Source organism: Mustela nivalis (assembly GCF_964662115.1).
Source record: "Mustela nivalis genome assembly, chromosome: 2".
Taxonomy (NCBI): Eukaryota; Metazoa; Chordata; class Mammalia; order Carnivora; family Mustelidae; genus Mustela; species Mustela nivalis.
Window position 1 is genome coordinate 182,029,620 of NC_139021.1, and position 21,698 is coordinate 182,051,317.

General features: G+C 50.6%; 1 protein-coding gene across 4 annotated transcripts in view; it reads left to right on the forward strand.

Annotated features, from left to right (window-relative positions):
* Window positions 1–21,698, forward strand: part of DOCK1 (dedicator of cytokinesis 1) — a 489,630-nt gene that overhangs the window by 82,635 nt on the left and 385,297 nt on the right. For 2 of the 4 annotated variants that reach the window (XM_082721511.1, XM_082721513.1), the window contains 7 exons: window positions 1,987–2,066; window positions 8,775–8,900; window positions 13,585–13,709; window positions 14,882–14,980; window positions 15,937–16,009; window positions 20,579–20,682; window positions 21,047–21,230. In XM_082721511.1, the coding sequence (XP_082577637.1) occupies window positions 1,987–2,066; window positions 8,775–8,900; window positions 13,585–13,709; window positions 14,882–14,980; window positions 15,937–16,009; window positions 20,579–20,682; window positions 21,047–21,230 (791 nt within the window). Of the gene's footprint in view, window positions 1–1,923; window positions 2,067–8,774; window positions 8,901–13,584; window positions 13,710–14,881; window positions 14,981–15,936; window positions 16,010–20,578; window positions 20,683–21,046; window positions 21,231–21,698 lie in introns of all 4 variants that reach the window. The other 2 variants (XM_082721510.1, XM_082721512.1) reach the window with 1 other exon arrangement.

Here is a 21,698-nt window from a genome sequence, read left to right on the forward strand (position 1 = left end):
GACTAACTGAAAACGCTGCATTAGTGAGCATGAAATGGGTGTCTCGCTACACAGAACTGGAGACACAGGTGTTTTGTGGCTTTATTCTGTTAGAGTTGCTCTTCTGCCCAATATGGTAACCTTCTGTCCAGTATGGTAATCATGAGCTACATGTGGCTATTTAAATTAGTGAAGATTGAATAAAAGTAAATACTTAGTTCTTCATTTACACTAGTCCCATTTAAAGTGTTCAGTACCACAGGTAGCTGGTGGCTACCGTATTTATCATTGCGGATCTGGAGCATTCCCATCATTGCAGAACATCCTGTTGGATAGTACGTCCTTGTAATCCCACCCAGTGAAGATAGTTACAAGGATAGTTACCAGTTCTGCACGATCTGGAAGTTTCCTCAGTAAACAAGGGAAACATCATCTTCGAACATGGGCAGATATTGAGGTAATAAATAAAATATACCCTTAAAAAATGATAATATTAAGTTGCTTCTTTTGCCCATGAGAAATAATGTAGCCCAGTGCTGATTTGAATGCTGTTTTATCTATTAGACCTCAGAGTTTCCTGATGCCCTGATGTACCACTGAGTTGAAATTACCTGTTGCCTGCTAGTATCTTCTGGGAAAAGTCAAAGAAAAAAAAGGAACTGTGGGTTATTGTTTGAAAAGTTCGGAGAGTTATTAGTTTTAGATCCCCTAGTTTAAATTTCAGTGGGACCTGTTAGGAGCCATCTGAGCTAGCATATTGCCGCCATCTTTTTCTGTCTTATAGCAAACTCCCATCTTAAAAAATACTGTTACACGTTCAACTCTTACTGTAATTTGTGACTCCTTGCTCCATTAAAAGAAGACTAATACACAGATTAATATTTCCAGTGCTTGAAACAAAAGAGCAGCATGATTTTAATAGCAAAATAAGCAATGAAACCAGTTCTTTGGGAAATGCCATGCTAATGAAACCGTTTTTTGCTCCATTAAAATTGATTTATTATATCACAGGATAAGTTTTAGGGAAGGAAACACAGTGCATATCTTTTTCTTTCTGTCTTTTTTAACTTGGTGAAGTAAATGAAAGCAGTCCTCAGCTCTCTTGAGTAATGTGGGCTCACATGATTAATAACACTTGGCCTTGGTTCTGGAAATGATTTTAAGCGTTAGGCACTTGATGTCCATTTTCTTGCTCTCATTGCATGCTGTGTTTGCTGTGCTACGTGGTATTTCTCTTTGCACGTGGTGCCTGTTTGTACTTACCTGTTGGTTTTAGTGTGGCTTCTATGAACAACTCATGGTCCACGGGACCGCCAAATGTTGATGGTTTACATTCATAATTGGGTCACAGTTTGACATTTCAGAGAGGGTACTTGTGTTCTCCAAAGACTGTGCCATTCTTCTCATACTTAATTATCAGAGGCCACATTGGGTAACATAGGTCGATGGAGCAGAGTGGTTGGTCGTCACCCAAGTTCCCCAAGCAATTAAGTTGTAGGGATCTTTTTTTTTTTTTGGTCTTGATTTTGCTTTTCCCTTTGCACCACCTGCCCCTTGACCTATGCCATCCATGGTCAGGAATTACTGAAATTGAAGAAACAGATCTAAACATTCCTTGCAATTAAATGTTGTCCAACCACATTATTTTCAGATAAGTGCCCTTTTTTATTATCTGGTAGAAAGGGAGTGGAGGCTTGGTGCATGTTTATGTCTGGGGATAGGGTCGACCTCGTTTGCTTTACTTCTTTTGTGTGGTTCAGCATTTTCCTGATCAATGCTCTTCCCTGTCTCTCTTGTCACCTATCCTGTCCTTTGTCGTGCGTTGATTCATGATGACTCTCTCGCATTCGGTGACGATGATCTCTTGTGTTCCCTTGTTACCGTGACCTCTGGGTCTCTGTGCCCCTTTGTCTCCTGTGGTCTTGGTCGTCCCGTGCCCTCCAGGCTCGCGTTGGACGACGCCATTCGACACAAGCCGCTGAACATGTCATCCCGTTTTTCACCCAGGGTGGCAGGGGAGAATGACTTCCTTCAGACTGTTATAAACAAAGTCATTGCTGCCAAAGAAGTCAACCACAAGGGCCAGGGTATGTATTCTGTTGTTTTATTGCTACAAATGTTCACTTATTACATGAACTTGGGATAATGCTGTATGGTTTGCATTTTAGTTTGATGATCATGATGGTGGTGATGATGATGAGGATGCTGCTGCTGATGGTGGTGATGGTGCTCCTGGTGGTGATGATGTTGGTGACGTGATTGGTGATGATGGTGGTGGTGATGGTGATGATAGTGATGATGTTGGCAATGGTGCTCATGGTTCTGATGATGTTGGTGATGAGGATGGTGATGAAGATGGTGGTGATCGTGATGATAGCGATGATGGTGGTGATGGTGCCCGTGGTTCTGATGACATTGGTGATGAGGATGGTGATGAAGATGGTGGTGATGGTGATGGTGCTTGTGGTTCTGATGACGTTGGTGATGAGGATTGTGATGATGGTGGTGATAATGGTGATGTTAGTGATGATGTTGATCATGGTGCTGATGGTTCTGATGATGTTGGTGTTGAGGATGGTCATGAAGATGGTGGTGATGGTGATGATAGTGATGATGTTGGCGATGATGCTCGTGGTGGTGATGATGTTGGTGATGAGGATGGTGATGATATGATGGTGATGGTGATGGTAGTGATGATGGTGGTGATGGTGCTCGTGGTTCTGAAGATGTTGGTGTTGAGGATGGTCATGATATTGTTGGTGATGGTGATAGTGATGATGTTGGCGATGGTGCTTGTGGTTCTGATGTTCTGATGATGTTGGTGTTGAGGATGGTCGTGATATTGTTGGTGATGGTGATAGTGATGATTTTGGTCATGGTGCTTGTGGTGGTGATGATGTTGGTGATGAGGATGGTGATGATGATGATGACGTTAATGATGAGAACGAGGGTGGTGGTGGTAGTGGTGATGCTGCTGGTGGTGATGGTGAAATGGGCAGTGTTGGGTCATGATCTACATGGACAATGGATGTACAATGTATGGAGGTTTTATTGCTGGTCCCGCTTGTGAGCATAGCTGAGAGCCAACCCTTGGATGAGTGGGGGAAGGCTGAGTGGGACACAATGACATGTTTGCAAAGAGTCCAGAGTTGATGAGACCTGGAAGCAAGTAATTTGCCTTCCTGAGTCTTCTCCAGCTCTGCCCTCTGCTCCCAGCCATTTCTGAAAGCACATAAAGGATTTTACTAGAGAATACAGTCACTGTCCATCGGTTGTTACTCCATCTTTGCTGCTCAGAGAAATGTGGAGGCACTGGACACAGCCCAGCTCTGCGTGCACCCTTGGTTCTCTCTTCCATGCCCTTGTCACATGCTTGGTCCCAGCACATGGTTTCCTGGGCCTCTCCTTCCTCCCCCCCAAAGCTGTGGCTTTGTTTTGGAGATGAATCTCTCTTCGCTTTTGTAATGGAAGGGATTTTTCCTCCTGACTCCACCGTCTCGCACTCATCGTTTTTAATCCCACGCTGACAGGTTTCCCAGCAGCTGACCTGTTGGCAGAGGCAATGAATCAATCACCCGGGGCTGGTGACAGTTGGCACTCGGGTTGGCCAGGACCGCTGCCAGAAAACAGCTGTTTCTGGAGTCCTCGCCTCCAGCTCTAGGGCAAGTCACCTTCAGAACTTCTCCTACCTAAGGCTGCTCTCAGCAGCAGTGGGAGAACCCATTCTTTGGTCCTCGGTTAGATGCAGACTTATCAGAAACTCAGTGGAGCTTAAGTGGCTAGACCTCTTTCATGTCGAGTTATCTTATGTCACTAGCTTTTTAAGAAATGATTCTCTTGCCTCATCTCTCATTGTTATAAAGGAGAGTATGAATTGAGTTTGAAGAACGTTCTGGAGGAGGGAGAAGCCTTTGGCTTTCTCTGGTGTGAACCAGCCAGCCCCCTCCCTGATAAACAACAAGAAAACAAAAACCCTAACTAAAGCATTAATGAACTGTGGCCTCTGTTGACAGAGTGGTTTAAGCTGACCAGGACCCACCTTCTCATCAATTACCAGCTCTCTGATTTGCACTTTAATTAAAAACCATAGGGAGAGCCAATTAAAGCTGTTTTGATTGGAGCCAGCCTCAGCCTCGGAGCACCTGCCCCCAGACCCCAGGCTTCCACTGGATTGAATTTCTCTTGCAGAGCCATCAGATTCTGAGAAACACTGTCCCAGAGTTACACAGGAGAAGTGGAGGTTGGTGTCAGGCCAGCAGGAGGACCCACAACCAGGCTCATGGGTGTCGGGGTACAAACTTGTGTCCCCAGAGCTGAGAACGGGGGGCTCAGTTTCTTGAAGTCCAGGAGGAGGGGTGTTTCCAGGTCACAGTGAGAACTGAGAGACAAGAACATTGTTTTTTCAAGGGGACCCCAGGTGCCTTCTTGAACTGAGGTGCCCCCGGGCAATGTTGCTGGCTGGTTTTTAGATTGTCCTTGAAGCTAAAGTGAATGTGTCTCTTGGGGCTCACTGGCAAGCCTGCTTTTGTGTGTAGCAGGGAGACCCGAGAGAGAGAGAGAGAGAGAGAGAGAGCTGTGAGCCGTGTAGGTTTGCCCCCTGGAGCTCCGTGTTTTCACCAGTGGTGACCCGCGCTGCCCCTGGTGATGTCTGCCTGCCGGTCGGGCTGCAGTGGAGTCCGGGCAGCACAAGGGATGGGAGGTGGGCGGGAGCTTCCCATGCTCATCTGTTCTGAGCTCCTCTCTAGGCTTTGCCCATTTTAGGTTGACGTCCGCATGTTTATTTGTCACAATTGACATTTTTTATGTTTAGCCCAAATTATCCTGAACCCTGACCCCAGAGGTGTTGGGTGTTTAACGTGGACAGCGAGACTGCAGACACACCCGGACCTGGACCTCCGTTCCTATTGTTTGCCAGAGAATGTATGCTAATCTCTTTGGTTTGTAGCTACTCTGGTTAAGCAAAAGTCAACCTAGAGTGCACTTTTTCTTTGGAAATTGGCCTCATTTTCTCCTTTGAGGAAAGTGTTTTAAACCCAATGTAATCAGGAGAACTTAATCTCCGTGCTTAAATCGTGTTATAACAAATTGAATTGTGTCATTAAGTTACTTCGTTTATGAACTAAGATGGTTGAGCAAGCTGGTATTTGTGAGAAAGAAAAGGTGTTGGAAAGGCGGCGGGAGTTTTGCGAGGTGTTCTTAAACATTTCTCTGTCTCTGACCTCTGTAGGTGATCACTGTACCCCGTCCTACAGGGCCTTGTGAAATGTCTTTGAGTCCCATTCATTCTGGGGACATTCATTGCTTTGGCAGGTTTTTGGGGACTTGTGTGAGATTTGAGAGCCTGTCCGTAGCACCCTGGTGTCCCCAGAAGGGATCCCATGTGATTGTGTCACCTCCTCTGATAATTTCCCCTTGCATTTCCACGGGTGTCCCTTTCACATGGCTCTGCTCTGCCAGAGGACACAGCCATGGGTTCAGTGCCTGGCCCTTCAAGGGACCGCTCCTGCAGGTCCAGAGCGTCACCAGCCTGTGGTGCTTTTTTGGGAATTAGAAAAAGAGTGCCCGTCATCTGGGTGAGTAGGGAGATGCAGGCAGTGCCTGGGTACACAGCTTGGGGAGCAAGAGTGTGGGTAGGGCTTAGCTCCCACTTGGCTTTCTTTCCGGGGCCTTGTGGCAGGGCACGTTTTTTTTTTTTTACAGATTTATTTCAGAGACAGACTTACAGAAATAGTGTGAGAGAGAGCATGAGTAGGCAGGAGAGGGAGAAGGCAGCCTTCCCACTGAGCAGGGAGCCTGGTGTGGGGCTCAGTCCCAGGACCCCTGAGATCATGACCTGATCCTAAGGCAAATGCTCAACTGACTGAGCCCGCCAGGTGCCCCTGCAGTGCACATTCTGAGCCATGAGACACGGGCCCCTGTTCTGGTGTCGCACCCTGACATCGTCTTAGGGACGTCTCTTTATTGGTTATGCTTCTTTCCTCTTCCTTCAAACCCTCCCTCTTATGATTTGGAATTTTAGATTCTGAAAAGAAACAAAGGAAAAACTATGAAAGGAAAGGAAAATACCACGCATGAAACAGTCTACCTTAGATAACACATGTGTTTTTGTTTTTGCCTCTTTTCTCTCCCAGTTTCTCAACAGAGAGGCTTATGCCTCCTCCCTCTGACCTTGATTTTCTGTTTCTCCTTTGTCCTTCTCCCATCAGCATTGCCCCCCCCCCCCCAACTTCCAGCCTTAGCAGGGTGCCCTTGCTGAGGTCTGCGGTAACACCGGCTGCTCTGTGCCAGGACACTGCCCTGGTGCCCTGTTCTCTGGGCTGCATTTTGTGCCTGTGGCCACACTGTGCCACCCCTCTGGGCTTTCCATTATCTCTGGCCTCTGATGTCCTGTGTGAGCTTTAATGTTGGGAATTTAGTGTGGAGTTCAGGGCCCTCTTCTTTCTATCCTTGCTTGTGCTCTCACCTTCCTCCCCTAGGATGCATGTTTCCAGGGAGCAGGGACCATTCACCACCACTCAGCTCAGCACTCTGCCTTCAGTAGAAGGCCAACGGGAGAACTGTACACTCTGTCCACCAACGTGCATTCCAAGTAGATCTGGGAGACATCTGATGATCCCACACGGGAGATCACCTGAGGCCTTCAGGACGTGGCCGGGGTGTAGGGTTTTCTGGTTCAGGGATGGGTATCTCTGGCACCTGCTATTGGTTGTGCCCATGGCCCTACCCTGTGGCCACCCCTCCTTCGTCAAGTTCTGGTTTGATCTCCACAAAGGCCTCTCCACCCCCACCTCCATGGTGTTGCCTGGGTTCCTGCAGTGGCTTCTCTGCTGGGATCCTCACTTGGCTCTGAACTATCCCCCCTCCCACCTGCTCACGAACTCCCACGATCCCCAGAGTACTGTCAAGTGGGGTCTTGGTACTTGCTTGTCTTTCCAGCCTCCCCACTCCTTCAGATGGAGCAGTTCCCACCATGGCTGATTGGGCCCTGCAGGGTTGGGACCCTGCTGCCTTCCGAGCCTCCTCTCATGCGTCTCCCCCTGCGGCTCAGGTCTTCCAGCACCCGGGTAGGCACAGGTCTGCATGCTCCTTGCTTAGGGTCAACTCATCTCCTGATCTCTTGTGATGTCTCCCTTCGGGAGAGCCTCGGTGACCCTCAGGATCCCCATCTTGGGGATATACTCTCCAGGTGCCCTGGACTTTTCCTTACAAAGCTCTTGGCCATTGCATATTTCACTGAGCCCGTGGGTATTTTACTCGTGGGACAGAAGCTGAGTCCCTGGTGAGGATACAGTGAATGTTTGCTCTGTGTCTGCTGTGCCCAGTGTGTGTCAGGCACACAGTAGGTGCTTACCGACACTTCTGAGTAGATCAGAGGGATTGTCTAGATGGCAGGAGGAGAAGGCTTCACCACCTGGCAGAGAAAAAAATGTCATCATGACTGTGGGTTTTCACCACAAGTGATGTAGGTCTTAGCAGAGGAGGGATTTTTTGGGCCGGCTGATAAGAGACAGGAAGCTCGAGAAAAAGGGTGTGAGGTTTGGGGTTTCATCAAGCAGAACGACTCTGGACAGCAGCAGCCTCAGGTGATCTCCCGTGTGGGATCATCAGGTGTCTCCCAGGTCTACTTGGAATGCACGTTGGTGGACAGAGTGTACAGTTCTCCCGTTGGCCTTCTACTGAAGGCAGTGTGCTCCCTGGAAACATGCATCCTAGGGGAGGAATGGGCTGGACAGACAGATAAACACACACACACTAGTAGTGTTAATGAGAGCAAATGCCTTTGTATTCTTATGGGCACTTAGGGTCCTGCAGGGCCGAGTGACCAGAGAGCTAGCAGGCCAGGCCTCCAAGGTCCCAGGGATGGAGACCCGGATGTGTCAGCTGACAGCGACAACCTCCCTTCCCACCTGGAAGCGAGGCTCTGTCTTTTGAATGGCTGAGAGAGCCATGCACCTGATTTGTCTCCCGCCTTTGATTTTGTTAGAAAGTGCCTGCTGTATTCCCTCTTTTTACTTCCTGTGTGCTGGCTGCACAGCAGTATTTTCCACAAAATGCAACTCTCGCTTCGCATGGTAGAGGGAGAGGTTGGCAGATAGCCTCAGCTCACAGCTGGCAGCAAGTTCACCGTGTTCTCTGCGCAGCAGCCTTCCCGTCTAGCTTGGGGTTCTGGAGTCTTCAATTGCCCTCCTTGGAGGGAAGAGCCAAGTGGGGGGCAGAGCATTAGTTCTCCTTCACTGTGATGTCATGCCACAGAGGGACCAGGCTTCCTTGGCTGTGCGGGAGCTGACTGGCTGGTGGCTCGCAGCCCAGCACCGTGCTCCCCACCTTCTGGAGAGTCTGTGAAACTCCCTGGGTTAGGGAAGCTGTGCATTTACCTCCTGAACTTCAATTTGTGCTGTCCTCCTTCTGGGGACAATGGAAAAGGAGAGTTTTCTTAATCACTCCTAGAAAAACGCTTCTTCCTGATTTATCTTCAGTGCCTATGAAAAGAGTCATTGGTTCAGGGCAGGTGCTGTGCATTGCTGCTGCTCTTGTGCCTTCGCCAGGGCACGGGGCCTCTCCAGGGTAGGGTTTGTTATCCCCGCTAGTCAGATGCAGGGGATTCCCCTGTGCCAGCTATCTTTCCCTAGCCCCTCTCTTTCTCTTGCACCCATGTTTTCTCCAAAGATGTTGACTTGTTGACTTGTGAATTACCAGTTGCTCATTTGCTGAGGTTTTCCTGAAAAGGTTTTCTGAAATAATCTTTCAAAAATATAGAAGATAAAACATGACTCATGTGTCCATTGTTTTTCTAGGTTTGTGGGTAACACTGAAATTACTTCCTGGAGATATCCATCAGATTAGAAAAGAGTTTCCTCACTTAGTGGACAGGACCACAGCAGTGGCTCGGAAGACGGGGTTTCCGGAGATAATCATGCCTGGTAAGAACTGATTCCTTTTGCGCTCTGGGTGTGATATGGATGTGGATGGCGTTCGGGGAGCTTGTACAGCTGGCTGCAAGGTGCAGTATGGGGATGGTGTCCTGGGGGAGCTCTGGCAAGCAGAGAGTTGAGCTGGTGGGAGGTGATGTGTGAACCCCGGCATGGTCGTAGTTCATCCCTGCAGGCAGGAGCTGAGGCCAGTCTGAGAGCTGACCACCTGGGTTTGGGCTGCAGGGGGCGGTGACTTCTCTTGTTTGTCTTAACCTGCTGGTGGGAGTGACTTTTGGTGGCATTGTATAAGGATAAGCGAGGGAATGGATGTTTTCAGAAACCCAGCCCTGAGAACCTGAGGTGGGTTTCCACCACCAGCTGGAATAAACATCATCATTCCCGTAAGCAAAGCCTCTGTTACCCTTAATCTAGAAGCCTTTCAGGTTATCTCTGCCCCATATCATCTGGTGAAAAGGAAGAATGGGAGTGAGACATTCCAACAACCCTGGCTGCCAGGCTACGGGAGCTGGGTCAGGGAATCTCAAATGTAACGAAGGACAGTGGAGCATGGGGCCCTTTCAAGGGCCCTGTGGGCTTCACTTTAGGTTGTGCTCAGTGGATCAGTCGTGGTGGTTGGTTCACTGTAGGATGAAGGCAGCAGTTTGGTGATGGTAACGTAGGTTCATAGTGAATGTCCTGTAACTTCTTTGGAATCATCTAGAACGTGTTCAAAGTTAAGGGGCACAGTTTAGGTAAATGGACCCTACTAGGTTCCAGACCCTCAGGGTCGGTTGTGGGTTAAATGTCTCTTCACCGCTGTGGTCCCTAGCCTCAAACTTCACCTTCAGCCCAGAGGTGAAAATGCGGGACCTGGAGTCTGGCCTCTGTTTGGAGCTGTGCCAGGGCTCCTCCCCAACCTTGCTCAGCTGTGCTCTGCTGCTCTGAAGAGAGTATTGATAATTCCTACCCGTAGGGCGGGGCGGAGTTGGGATGCTGTAGTGGGTAAAGTCACAAAAACACAATTCCAGCTCAAATGGCTGAGCCCTAAGCATAATCACTGGCTTATGTCCCTGAGCGATGGACAGCCGGGCTCCCTTTCTCCATAGTAGCCTCTGCTGCGTTGTCTCCTGTGCGTATTGACTTTGTCGTCTGGGTAAGGGCTCTGCTGGCTTCCATGTTCTTTCCAGACCCCAGTGTCCTAAAGGAGATAGTGTGCTTTGGACCCACTGTTGCCCAGCAGGGAGCCTGGGCGTCCTGCAGCCTGGTCTGCTCAGGACCCTGCCCCGTGGCCCCTGGACAGCGATGGGCTGGGCAGTGGGGTGTGCACATCAGCCACCTAGAGGTCCGTGCCTCCCAGCAGAAGGGGTTGTAGGAGGGAGACAGGGACACCAGACGCGTGTCTGGGTAGACACCTGACCAAAAACAAGAAAGGAGGGGCAGCAAGTGAACGTTGACACCTGAAATCTGCTCAGTTCCTGTTACTTATTAGTACTGCTCAGACTCGGTAATGGATGTTAAGCTTCTTAAACCAATAATGGAATTCCGTGTAAAGATTAATCTCATATTTACATAATACTTTTCAGTTTCCAAATAACATTCATATTAATAATCTGATTTGATCCTCACGAGATCCTGGGCAAGCCCGTGAATATTTATCCTTTATATCTGTGGGATACTTTTTGGTTTGCTGATAATGCTCATGGAAGTCTACACGTTGGTGTTGAACTAATTGCAATTGAAATTAAGCCATAGCCTAAAGTTACACAACTAATGAGCAGTAGAAATGGGGCCACACCACCGCACATTCAAGGATTCCCCGTGGTGTCCCTTTAAGGGCCCTGCTGCACATTGCAGGAAGAGCTGTCCGCTCACTGTGTGCCCTGTCAGAGCTACTGGTTTGTGTAGTGTAGGGTAGGTGGGGGTGTGTTCCTTCTGCTTCCTCGATGTCTCGAGGCTGTTGTGGGTCATTGTGTTCTCTGGCTGGTGAGCTGATGTAAAGGTCATCTCAGATTGGTTAGGCTGGTGTGTAGCAGCTTCCCCATACAGAGGCTGGTGTGTAGCAGCTTCCCCATACAGAGGCTGGTGTGTAGCAGCTTCCCCATACAGAGGCTGGTGTGTAGCAGCTTCCCCATACAGCGGCTGGTGTGTAGCAGCTTCCCCATACAGGAGGAAAGCATGAGCTCCAGCTCGCTGTGAAACCGAGGGGTACCTTCAGCGGGCAGGAGTGAAGTCTGTGCACAGCAAATTAATTTGGAGCTCTTAGTGGATGCATTGCTTGCATGTGGAATTGAAATGAAATTTATAGATTAGGATGACATTGGGCATTCGTCTTGGGTGGTCTGGGACGGCCTCATGTTCAAAGAGAGGCCCGGGAAACTTCTAGCTTGTACTGGTCATATTTCCCTTTATAACTGACCAACCTAAAAGGTAACTCTAGACCTCTAAAATAATCTCCTCATAGATTCCTGCAGAAGCCTTGTAGCTGCCTGTTGTTCAGTGGGTTCTGTGTACTGAGTTGGGAGTTGGGGTTCCTGTAGTGTGGGAATCTAGCTAGAGGGAGCCACCATGTTCTCTATGGCCAGGGAATCGTCGACAGGCTGTGGGTACCGCATGGTACCCTTGGGAAAGAGAGAGATTGAGACCCAGGGGTGTTTTCACTCAGGTCCCTGGCCTTTAGCTTGGTAGGACCTGTGCATTGTTCCCATCTTGTCCTGTCTTATGGAGATGTTTTTCTTTCTTTCTTTCCTTATAAAATTTTATTTATTTGATAGAGACACAGTGAGAAAGGGAACACAAGCAGAGGGAGTGAGAGAGAGAGAAGCCAGTTCCCCACTGAGCAGGGAGCCCAGCGCGGGGCTCGATCCCAGGACTCTGGGATCATAACCTGAGCCGAAGGCAGATGCTCAATGACTGAGCCACCCAAGTGCCCCATGGAGATGTGTTTTACAGAGATGTGCATCTCCTTCGCACAGTGGGAGAGCCTGCTGTGTCACCTGTGTGTTTCTGCCAGCTTTTCTGACTTTCTGTGAGCCACTGGAAATCTGCAGGTTTTCTGAAGGATCCTGGTGGGGAACAGAGTTTTCCCCTGAGCCCAGAAGGTGGCGGGAGGCCTGCATGAGGCAGAGGGGGTGTGAGTCCACCCACGCCTGCCTGCGATTCCTTCCTCCGCAGAGTGAGAACCTTGGGGCCCTGCAGGCCTCCACTGAGGGCACTCTTGTGAGTGTGCATCTGTGGGGCTCATCTGCCATAAAAAGGGTCTCACTTCTGGGCCGGCCCTGCGTCTGGATGTCTAGGCCAGTAGGAGAGTGAGACCCTGGGGTTCACCACCTCGCTGCCCCAGCGTGTCATGGCCGTCTGGCTGATGAGGCCTTTAAGCTCTTGTAGCCCTTTTTGATGACAGGTTTTGTGCTTTGGTAGAATGTGCAGGCCGAGGGGTCCTGCAGATGTACCCGGCTTTATCTTCTGCTCAGCGGCGGGTGGTGTGGGGGGTCCAGTGACGTGTCCGCAGCCGCTCAGGGCTTGGTGGCAGGTGTTGGCCTGGCAGCTTTGCCTTCTGCGCCTAGCCTGGGCTCCATCACTCTTTGCTTCTCGCAGAGTCAGTATTATTGACTACAGCCGCACTCCCTCTCCCAGCAGCGTCTGTGGCTGTGGAAACAACCCACTGGGATTATTATAATAATGACTTTTAAATGAAGGCTTAATTTAATAGCTGGAGACATTAAAAGCCAGAATAGAGCAGAAAAAAAGAAAGGAAGAAAACAAGAATGCAAGGGGACTTGTTCTTGGCCATAGTGGGCCATTTGCTTCTTTTGATGGGCCGGTTCCTCACGTCTCCTGTGGGAGGACAGGTGGGTCCACATGGGACGTGACCAGACACACAGCAGAGGGAGAAGCACTGGGTAGTGGTGCTTGCTCTAAATCATGCGGCTAATGAAGCTTGCTAAGTTTTCCCAGTCAGACCATTACCAGGGGCCTCATAGGCTCTCAGTAGGAAGAAGCATGTTGAGTTTGTTTGTTGTGTATGGGTTTTGTTTTTGTTTTCACAGTTTATGGCCAATCTCACTTTAAAACACACAGGTCTGTTCTGATCCTGACAGTGGCCCACCAGAAGGAGAGAAACTTCTCACTTGACCTGCTCCTAGTCAGTCCCTGATCCCAGACATCAACTCAGAACCTTGGCTTGTGGCTCTGATTCTCGATCAGCTTCTTGTTCAAGTCCTTGGAATAATGTAGAGGAAGCCAGTATTACTCGTTGTCATCTGACGTGTGCCACTGATGGTGTGATGATCTCGGGTGACCCATATACCGAGAACACAGCCCGTGGTCCACCATGCGACCATGCGATGGTGATGGGGGTCACGCTGGGCCATGGACACCGGAGAGGGGATGGTCACTGCAAACCCATCGGCGGCATTCGCATTGCGGTGGGCATGCACTGTCCACTGAGGTGAAGGACCGTGCTGATAATTCAGGGCCTTGAAGTTTCTCCTCCTCCTTGTGATCTACGATGACGATGCTGAAAACTGCTTTTGTCATGTGTTTAAATGCTGAGACTGTTTTGTAGAAAATATTTTGTAATTATATATACAGTATAATTCTCTGCTAGGATTGGTAGCAATTTCAACAGTGTTGCAGAATTCCCCCTTATATTATGAATAATGGATTGGTTTTAAAGGTATAATTTCTCCCCCAGGTGATGTTCGAAATGATATCTATGTAACATTAGTTCAAGGAGATTTTGATAAAGGAAGCAAAACCACAGCAAAGAATGTGGAGGTTACAGTGTCTGTTTACGATGAAGACGGAAAACGGCTGGAGGTATTTATTGTTGCAAAGCTTTATCTGTGGTGTTGAAACTTTATTTTCCAAGTGTTTTCTTGGCTCTGCTGCCGAATAGGAAAAGACATAGCTAAGGCTGCTTGATCCCGTTTCTGGGGATGAGAGTTGATTCTCTTCCCCTTTCTCCAGCTCACCATAAAGGGCTGGCGTCCTTGGGGTCTTGGCTGCCGCCTACCTTGAGAGACCCCTGCTTTGAGAGACCCCTACCTCGAGAGACCCCCTCTTTCACGGTCCTTTCACAGGGCCTCACTTGCCAACATAGACCTAAGCCTCAGAGGCCTAGTGGTCACACGAGAAGTTCAGACACAGTTATTATCACCATCTGAGAGATAGGGAAACTGAGGCCCGGGGAAGTCTTGTCCAGGGTCAGAGAGTTAAGTGGGAGTTGGAACTGGGTTTTGAATCTGGGCCTCTGACCTCGTGCTCTCCTGGGTGGTGGTGGTTACCATGGTGGCCTGCAGGACTCGGTGTGCTGGGCGATGCTCAGGGATGGTGACCTCCTCTGACGACTGGAGGCCACGCCAGAGCAGGTGTCCCTGCCAGATACCCCTCTGGATCCTGGGGAGCGGACTGGGCTCCTCTGGGCTCACGTGTCTGAGAGCAATGCCCCGTGTGTGCACCTGAGGCTCAGCTGTGCCAGGAGGTGAGGGTGGCGTCCTTTCTGTGTGGGTGGCCCATGTCCAGGGTCACTGCCGGGTGGTGTTGCCCTTGCCACTTGGGCTTTATCGGTATAGCTTCTGCTGGAGCCGAGTGGTCAGTTTACGGCTGGTAGAATGGGAAGGAGCGTTGCCATCTCTTTCTCGCCTCTCGCTCTTCATCCTGGACCTGCTGAGTGAAGCCGGCAGCTTCCTGCCGATCCGAATGTGAAGGCTGTTAGGGGTGAGGGTCAGAAGGACGGAGGACAGTAGCGTTCCTATACTGATAGCCATCAAGATGCGGGAATGTCTGCGAGCGAGACTGTACGCTGGCCGCGGCGGCTCCAGATGGATCTGTCCTTCCATTGCTGGGAGCATATTCCATTTGTGATGGGGTTTATTGGCATTCCTGTAGCGCTCTGCTTAGCTCATCTAATGGGGGCGGGAGGTGGGGAGATGGATGCAGTGTCAAGCTCTATGAGGTCTGATGTGAACTCTTTATGCCTTCTTTTAAAGCATGTGATTTTCCCGGGTGCTGGTGATGAAGCGATTTCAGAGTACAAGTCCGTGATTTACTACCAAGTAAAACAGCCACGTTGGTTTGAGACGGTTAAGGTATCATTTACATGGTCATTTTATCCCATGGGGTTGATTATGAAATGCTCATTTGTATCCCAAGGAAGTCCCCGGCTCCCACCCCGCCCGGGGCTGCTCGCCAGCGGGCACCCTGAGCCGGCAGAGGAGCTCTCCCCACAAAGTCGTTCAAGGTTGCTAAGGAACCATGCCGGCATTTCTTGGAATACATTTACTCCCATCTCCTTTTGGACATAAAAATAGGACTTTCATGGAGACAAATGACAAAGTCCTTTAAAGATCGCTGTTATCTCTCTCTTCCCGGGTCTGTTAGGTGTGTGGCACGCTGTCTTTACACCAAATGGGAAAAAATAGAGGTGACAGTGTATGGAGGACGTCTCTGGGGAGATGGGTCCCCGTCCACGAGGTGACACTGCTCTCCCGACGCAGCTCGCTGACGTCAGCACGGCAACCCGCCGTAGCACACCACAGCCCCGTGCCAAGGGCTTGAACGTTGGGAAACCCAGCCTGGGGTTGGCCTTAGAAGACAGATGGTAGCTGGGAGAATTGGGGACAGTCATTGGTTAAAGGCAGCATGCATGGGGTCTGTCTGCTTTGACTGCTCGTCACAACAGGAAGGCTTTCTTCCTGCTGCCCTAGGGCAGGTCCCTGAGCTGTGGAAGGACTGTGGACACCTCCAATAAGGGCTACTGGGAATATGGCAACTTGTAAAAGATAGACTTTAACAGTGAGGACATGAACATTTATGAAATTTTCTGTTGTCTTGCAGAATCGGTTTGGCATCCCTTACAACATTGTCTTGTTTAAATTTTCCAAAAGCATTTTGCCTTCGGGAAAGTCCCATTGGGATTAGGCATACCGTATTTTCGTCCCTGCAGGGAGGAAGTGCGCAGTCGCACAGTATCTCCACTTGAACAAAACCATTAATGCGAGAAGATACGGCACAGGTGCTGAAAGCTTCTTTTTCCATTGCACAGGTGGCCATTCCCATTGAGGACGTCAACCGCAGTCACCTTCGGTTTACCTTCCGCCACAGGTCATCCCAGGACTGTGAGTAATCCTTTGATTTTAGCCCGTGTTGTTTGCAAGGGGAAACTGGGCAAAGCTCCGTCGGCTACACTTGTCACTTGTTCTGGATCCAGAACTAGGTGATCCTAATAGATGCAGTTTTAATCCTTTAGCTCATTTCCATGTTGACTTGTGTCTGGAAGGTGTTACTAATTCTTTTTCATTGCAACGCTTACAGGAGATCTTCATTTTCTTCTCGACTTTTTCCTGCTGCTACTCCTGTTCTTCCTTTCTGTTTCTTCTCTTCCACGTGACTTTCTAAGGCTGTTCCATTCATCCAGAAAGTCACTGAAATACAAGTAGATTTCAGAAATCAGCTCCTAATGCTGTTTGCGTCAGAACGGAAAGCCTCGGTATCTGTTTTGTGTTTGCGGGTAGCCCCCACGCCTGGCTTCAGACTGTACTTCTCCAGTGGGAGATGTTGGTGTAGTTGTGACTGATGCTGAGAAGAGGGGAAGAGCTGGGGTTCGGATCCCTGCCCTTCCAGAAGAGTTCTTTATCAGTGACTGCGGTTCCCCTCTCATGTTCATTCTTGTCTGCTAAGGACAAAGCCCTGTACTAGACAGTTAGACATCACGACAGACAGCTGTATCCCTCCTTGCCCTTTGTGGTCTGTACCCCCAGGGCAGTGAGCTAAGATTTGGGACAGTAATGCCCAGCAAGATGGGCTGCATTGTGTTGCTGTTGCTTTGAGGGGAAGGGTGGTTTGGGGCTGTGTTTATCACTTGGGTGGGGACCACTTGAGGAAGGGGGGGGTCCTCTGCCCTGGCTCTCTGGAGATGCTTCATCTGGAGGATAAGTGCCTGGGGGTCTTGACGAAGTGGGACGGAGGCTACGGGACCCATGGCACGATGTTTGGCATAGAGGAGGGGGTGGGCCCTCAGAAGCCACTTCTTTGTGGTAATATGTCCATCCTTCATGCTGTTTCTGGAAGGGGGCCTGCTTGACCTGGACCCCGCTGTTGTTGAGAAGCTCTGGGGAAGCATGTTCCTGTGGTCTGCAGGGTGTTGTGTGCAGAGCACGCATCTCAGCCTGAAGACGGCTGTTGGGGGGACGGGGCAGGTGGATCTGGGGCATCATGCCATCTCCTGTCCCTTCCCGGGGTTTCAGCAGAGCAGGGCCCTAGCTCATGAGGGGTTGGGGTTCAGGGAGACGGGAAAAAGCAGGGTGGCGAGGGCTGGGCAGCGTGGGAAGTGGTCCCCAGCCACGGTGGACTTGCCTGACGGCCGGAACCAGCCCGCCAGGTGGCGGCCCGGGGTCTGCTGGTTGTGCATGGCCCTCCTCGGTGCCCAGAACCGTGGGGTAGGAACAGTGACTCAAACATGAGCTAACATTCGTGTGCTCTTACTGTGCTGTTTGGATCTGTTCTCACCCATGACAGCCCCGTGGGCCCTCACTGTGGTCATTGCTCTGCACTTCTGGTGGAGGAACTTGTGGCTCACAGACCCAGCTCAGTCCCCAAAGTCACCCAGTTTGTCAGTGGGGGAGCTCGGGTTCAAACCCGGTCTGTGTGCATGAGTGTCCACTCCCACACCTCGGGGGCATGGCAAGGCCACTTAATGTCCTCTGGTCTTAGTTTAGCGCCTGCTGTCTACACCTCACAGAGAAGATCCTCTTTGCACACTTTAGTTTGAGATGAGTTGTGAGGTCAGCCCGGGAGGATCATGGAGCGGTAGACAGGGGCGCGGGGTCACCGGAGCGGGGTCCGTCATGGGGGCCGCTCAGGGGAGGTCATTCCTTGCCCAAAGCAGGGAGCAGGGGGCCGGGTAGAGCGGCCGGGAGTGGGAGCAGGCCGCAGGGAAGAAGGTGGGAGCACTGGCGGGCAAGGAGAGAGTTCTAGAATCCACAGAAGCTTGTCTTAAAAGGCACACTCGCCCTTTACAATGAGCTTGTTCTCTGGTTAATAAATTACATTAGGGCAGAGGGATTCCTCTGTAGCATTTTAATTTTCAAAATTCTTGTTTTTCCTAGTCAGTTTTAAGTACTTGTTACAGACAAGGTGCTGTCCCCCGACACGCCACCACACATTTGCATAATTAATGAGGCTCCTTAGCTGTGGCTTGTGGGGTTTTGGAACCATGTGGAACACCGGGAGTGTGAGGCTGACTCTGTTCTGAGCCGGCCACCGTGGGAGCGCTGACAGCCCTCAGGGCTTCCTCAGCCTGCCTGAGCGCACACCCGCAGGGTCAGAAACGGGCCAGTGTGGCCTCCCGAACCCCTGCAGTGAGCTTTTTTTTTTTCCCCCTAAAGGGAGACACGGTGAGCACAGGGAACCAGTGATGGGGCTTCTCAGGCTGGGATCCGTTCCGGGGGGGCGGGAAGTCCGGTGCTGATGTGACAAACACTCCAGCAGCCTGTGAGCACTTCAGGTGCGTCCGCTCCTGTTCCTCCCGAACTCGAGCTGGTGTGCAGCACTGGGTCCGGCCGGCCGGGAGCTGAGTTTCGGGCTCTCAGGGGGCCTGGCTGGGTGGGGCGGCCCTGCCTCCTGTGCCCCTGGTGTCCTGCAAAATTGTTTCCTCCCGGTGGTGCCAGTGAGCATGTAGTCAGTCTTGCCTGTGGCCTCAAGATCAGGGTATAGGACATGAATCAAAGGTGCACAGTGTTACTTTGTCCTACTTACTAGTAAGATCAGGGGAACCCGTGTGCTGACGGGGGTGCTCATGTGTCCTGAACCATGGCTGCTCGCACAGAGATCTCTTCCTTCTTACCTGAACATTATGGTAGTTCACGTTTTCTGTGTCCTTTTACAAAGTTGTTACTGCTATTTTTATTCCTAGAGTAAAAATTTTTTGTCTTCATTCCTGCCTTTGTTTCGGTAGGTCAGTCATTCCTTTCTCTTTCTAATTAGCCAGAATTTATTGAGCACCTGCTACGTGCCGGGTACTCATGGACACCAGGACTGCAGAGATGGACAAGACACGTCATCTTTGGCAGTGGTGGTGACTCGGGGTAGATATTTTGATCTCCTGGCTCAGGGTGGGTGGGTGTGCTCCTTTGTTGACCTCTGTCTGTCTGTCTCTCTCTCTTTTAAGATTTTATTATTTGAGAGAGAGAGAGGTCAGGGAGGGGCAGAGAGAGAGGGAGGAGCAGACTCTGTACTGAGAGTGGAGCCTACATGGGGCTCGAACCCAGGGGATCATGACCTGAGCGGAAGGCAGAGGCTCAGCTGAGTGAGCCTGCCAGGCGCCCGCTCTTGTCATCTCTGAAAGAGAACGTAGGGTGTATAATTTTAATGATGATAGCCCTGGAACCCAATGTTTCCGTGCCACACTCCGTGGCCATCTTGCAGAACCTGTTCAGAATCTGCTTCTTCGGATTCCGCCTTATCTGCCTCCTGCTCTGGCCCTGGCCCACTCGCCCCCCGCTGCTCACCAGCCACCTGGCTCTCTGTCCCCAAGGGCCAAGCGCAGGGCCTCTCAGGGACTCTGCCTTTGGCCGTGTCTCTTCTGGGAAGGTTTATGCACCAGCTCACATGTTGTCCATCTCCTCGGAGACCTCGTCCAACCATCTAGACATTCATCCCTGTTCCACCATGCCCCTCTCATGTGTCACTGTCACCAAGCTAAAGGGCCAGTTTGTTGGTGTCTCCCCAGCTAGAACGGATGCTTACCGAGTATCTCATAGACGGCAGGCCCTGTTGCTCGTCCAGCTTGTGAACCCACAGAGGAGGAGAGCTCTGCTGTCTCGCTCTCTTTTCTCGAAGGGCACTGATTCTGTGGGGTTGGTGCTCCCCCTTTAAGGCCTCACTAACCTTGAGCTCTTTCCTATAGGCTGCACGTGGGGGGTGCTTAGGGTTCTAGGCCAGACTGGGGAGGGACACAATTCAGTCCATAGCAGTTGAGAAGAAGAATACATCGGGGGAGGGGAGAGAGTGTGCCCGGGTTATGATTTACTGCGTGAGATGGTCTGGTTACCTCGGAGCAGGGCATCTGTCAGCCAGAACTTGAATGAAGGGAAGGAATGAGTCTCACCCACACGCAGGTATCTGGGGGAGCGTTCTTGCCAAAGAACAAAATTTCTCATTCATGCATTCCCTCCGCCTGAATTTATCGTAGTGGATGTCATGGGGTAGGAGTCTGTTCTGTTTTTCCATACTGATAGCCAGTTTTCTCAGGGAATGGCCAGTCCCTATTGCACTGCCTTTTGCACTGTGTTTCCGGACGCCGTCCCGGTATTAAGCCTTGCTGTGGTCTTTGTTGTCATTTCCCAGACACTGCTGGTTTCCTGGTTCGCAGACCTCCTGCCTCCCCATCCTTTGTGCTCTTGAGCTTCTTCCACGGCTCGTGACCGTGGGAATCCGCTTGCATGTTCCATGAGGAATCTCTTCTTTGAGGTTCTAATTGGAGTTACTTGGAATTTACAGGTTAATTGGAGCACCACTGGTCCCATTAGGAGGAGTCTTCCTCCTAGTGAACACACTCCCATTTTTCCATTTCTATTTCCTTTAATTCAGTGCAGTTTTGTCATGTTTTTGTAAAGAGTAGCCCTTGTAGTTTTTTATGTGATATTGCCATGACGGCGGTGGACAATGATGATGGATTTCTCTTGCAGCCAAGGATAAATCTGAGAAAATATTCGCACTAGCCTTTGTAAAGCTGATGAGATACGACGGGACCACGCTGAGGGACGGGGAGCACGATCTCATCGTCTACAAGGTATGCTGCTTGCTTGGTGCTGTACTGCTGGGGTGGAGCCCTCTCCTACTCCGTCCTCCCCTCGGGGACTCCTGGGCTGAGCTGACGTTTCCTGTGTGTGTGAGAAAGCTGCTCTCTGGTTTCACTTACCTGCATGCACATCTCCAATGACCAGCCCTTTTGCTGTCCCTAATGAGAGAACAGGATGTGCAATAAATGTTAAAATGAATGAACCTACACCAATAAGGGCAGCCGTTAAAATGAACAGTTTTGGAAGTGATAAGAGCAAACGTGGATAAAAGGATGAAGGACAGTGACGGATAGAACAGAAGCAGGGGTCGTCGACTGTGACTTGCTTCCCACGTGCCCGTGATTAAACCCCCAGGCGGAGGCGAAGAAGCTGGAGGACGCCGCCACGTACCTGAGCCTGCCGTCCACGAAAGCAGAGCTCGAGGAAAAGGCGCACTCGGCCACCGGCAGGAGCATGCAGAGTCTTGGGAACTGCACGATCAGCAAAGACTCCTTCCAGATCTCAACTCTCGTGTGCTCCACCAAACTTACCCAGAACGGTGAGTCTGTGGATGGCCCCGTGTTCACCCTGCACTTTTCCTCCCTCAACCACATCCTTTTTGGGCTCCCAGCCCACTCTCCGCTCCCAGCGTCCTCCATGTGCTGGTATTGGCCGGCACCAATGTCCATGGACCAAGGGGGCGTGGCACCGCTGCACCTGAAAATGTACTATAATTTTGGTCTGGGCGTTAATCTTACAGAGAGATAACCTTTTGGGTTTGCTTTCAGTAAAGATTTTTGGCCACAGGAAGGTAGCATGATGTAAGGGAAAACCCACGGGTTTTGGAGTCCAATCAAAGACCGGGTGTGTTTGGAGTCCGATCAAAGACCGGGTGTGGAGCACTTGCCGTGTGCTCACCCTGGAAGCGAACTTGAATGGAGCCTGGAAACTGAACCTCACTCACCTCGTCTCCGCACACATGCGGGTGTGACATCTGCCTTAGAGGGCTTCGTGAGGGTGTGGGGAT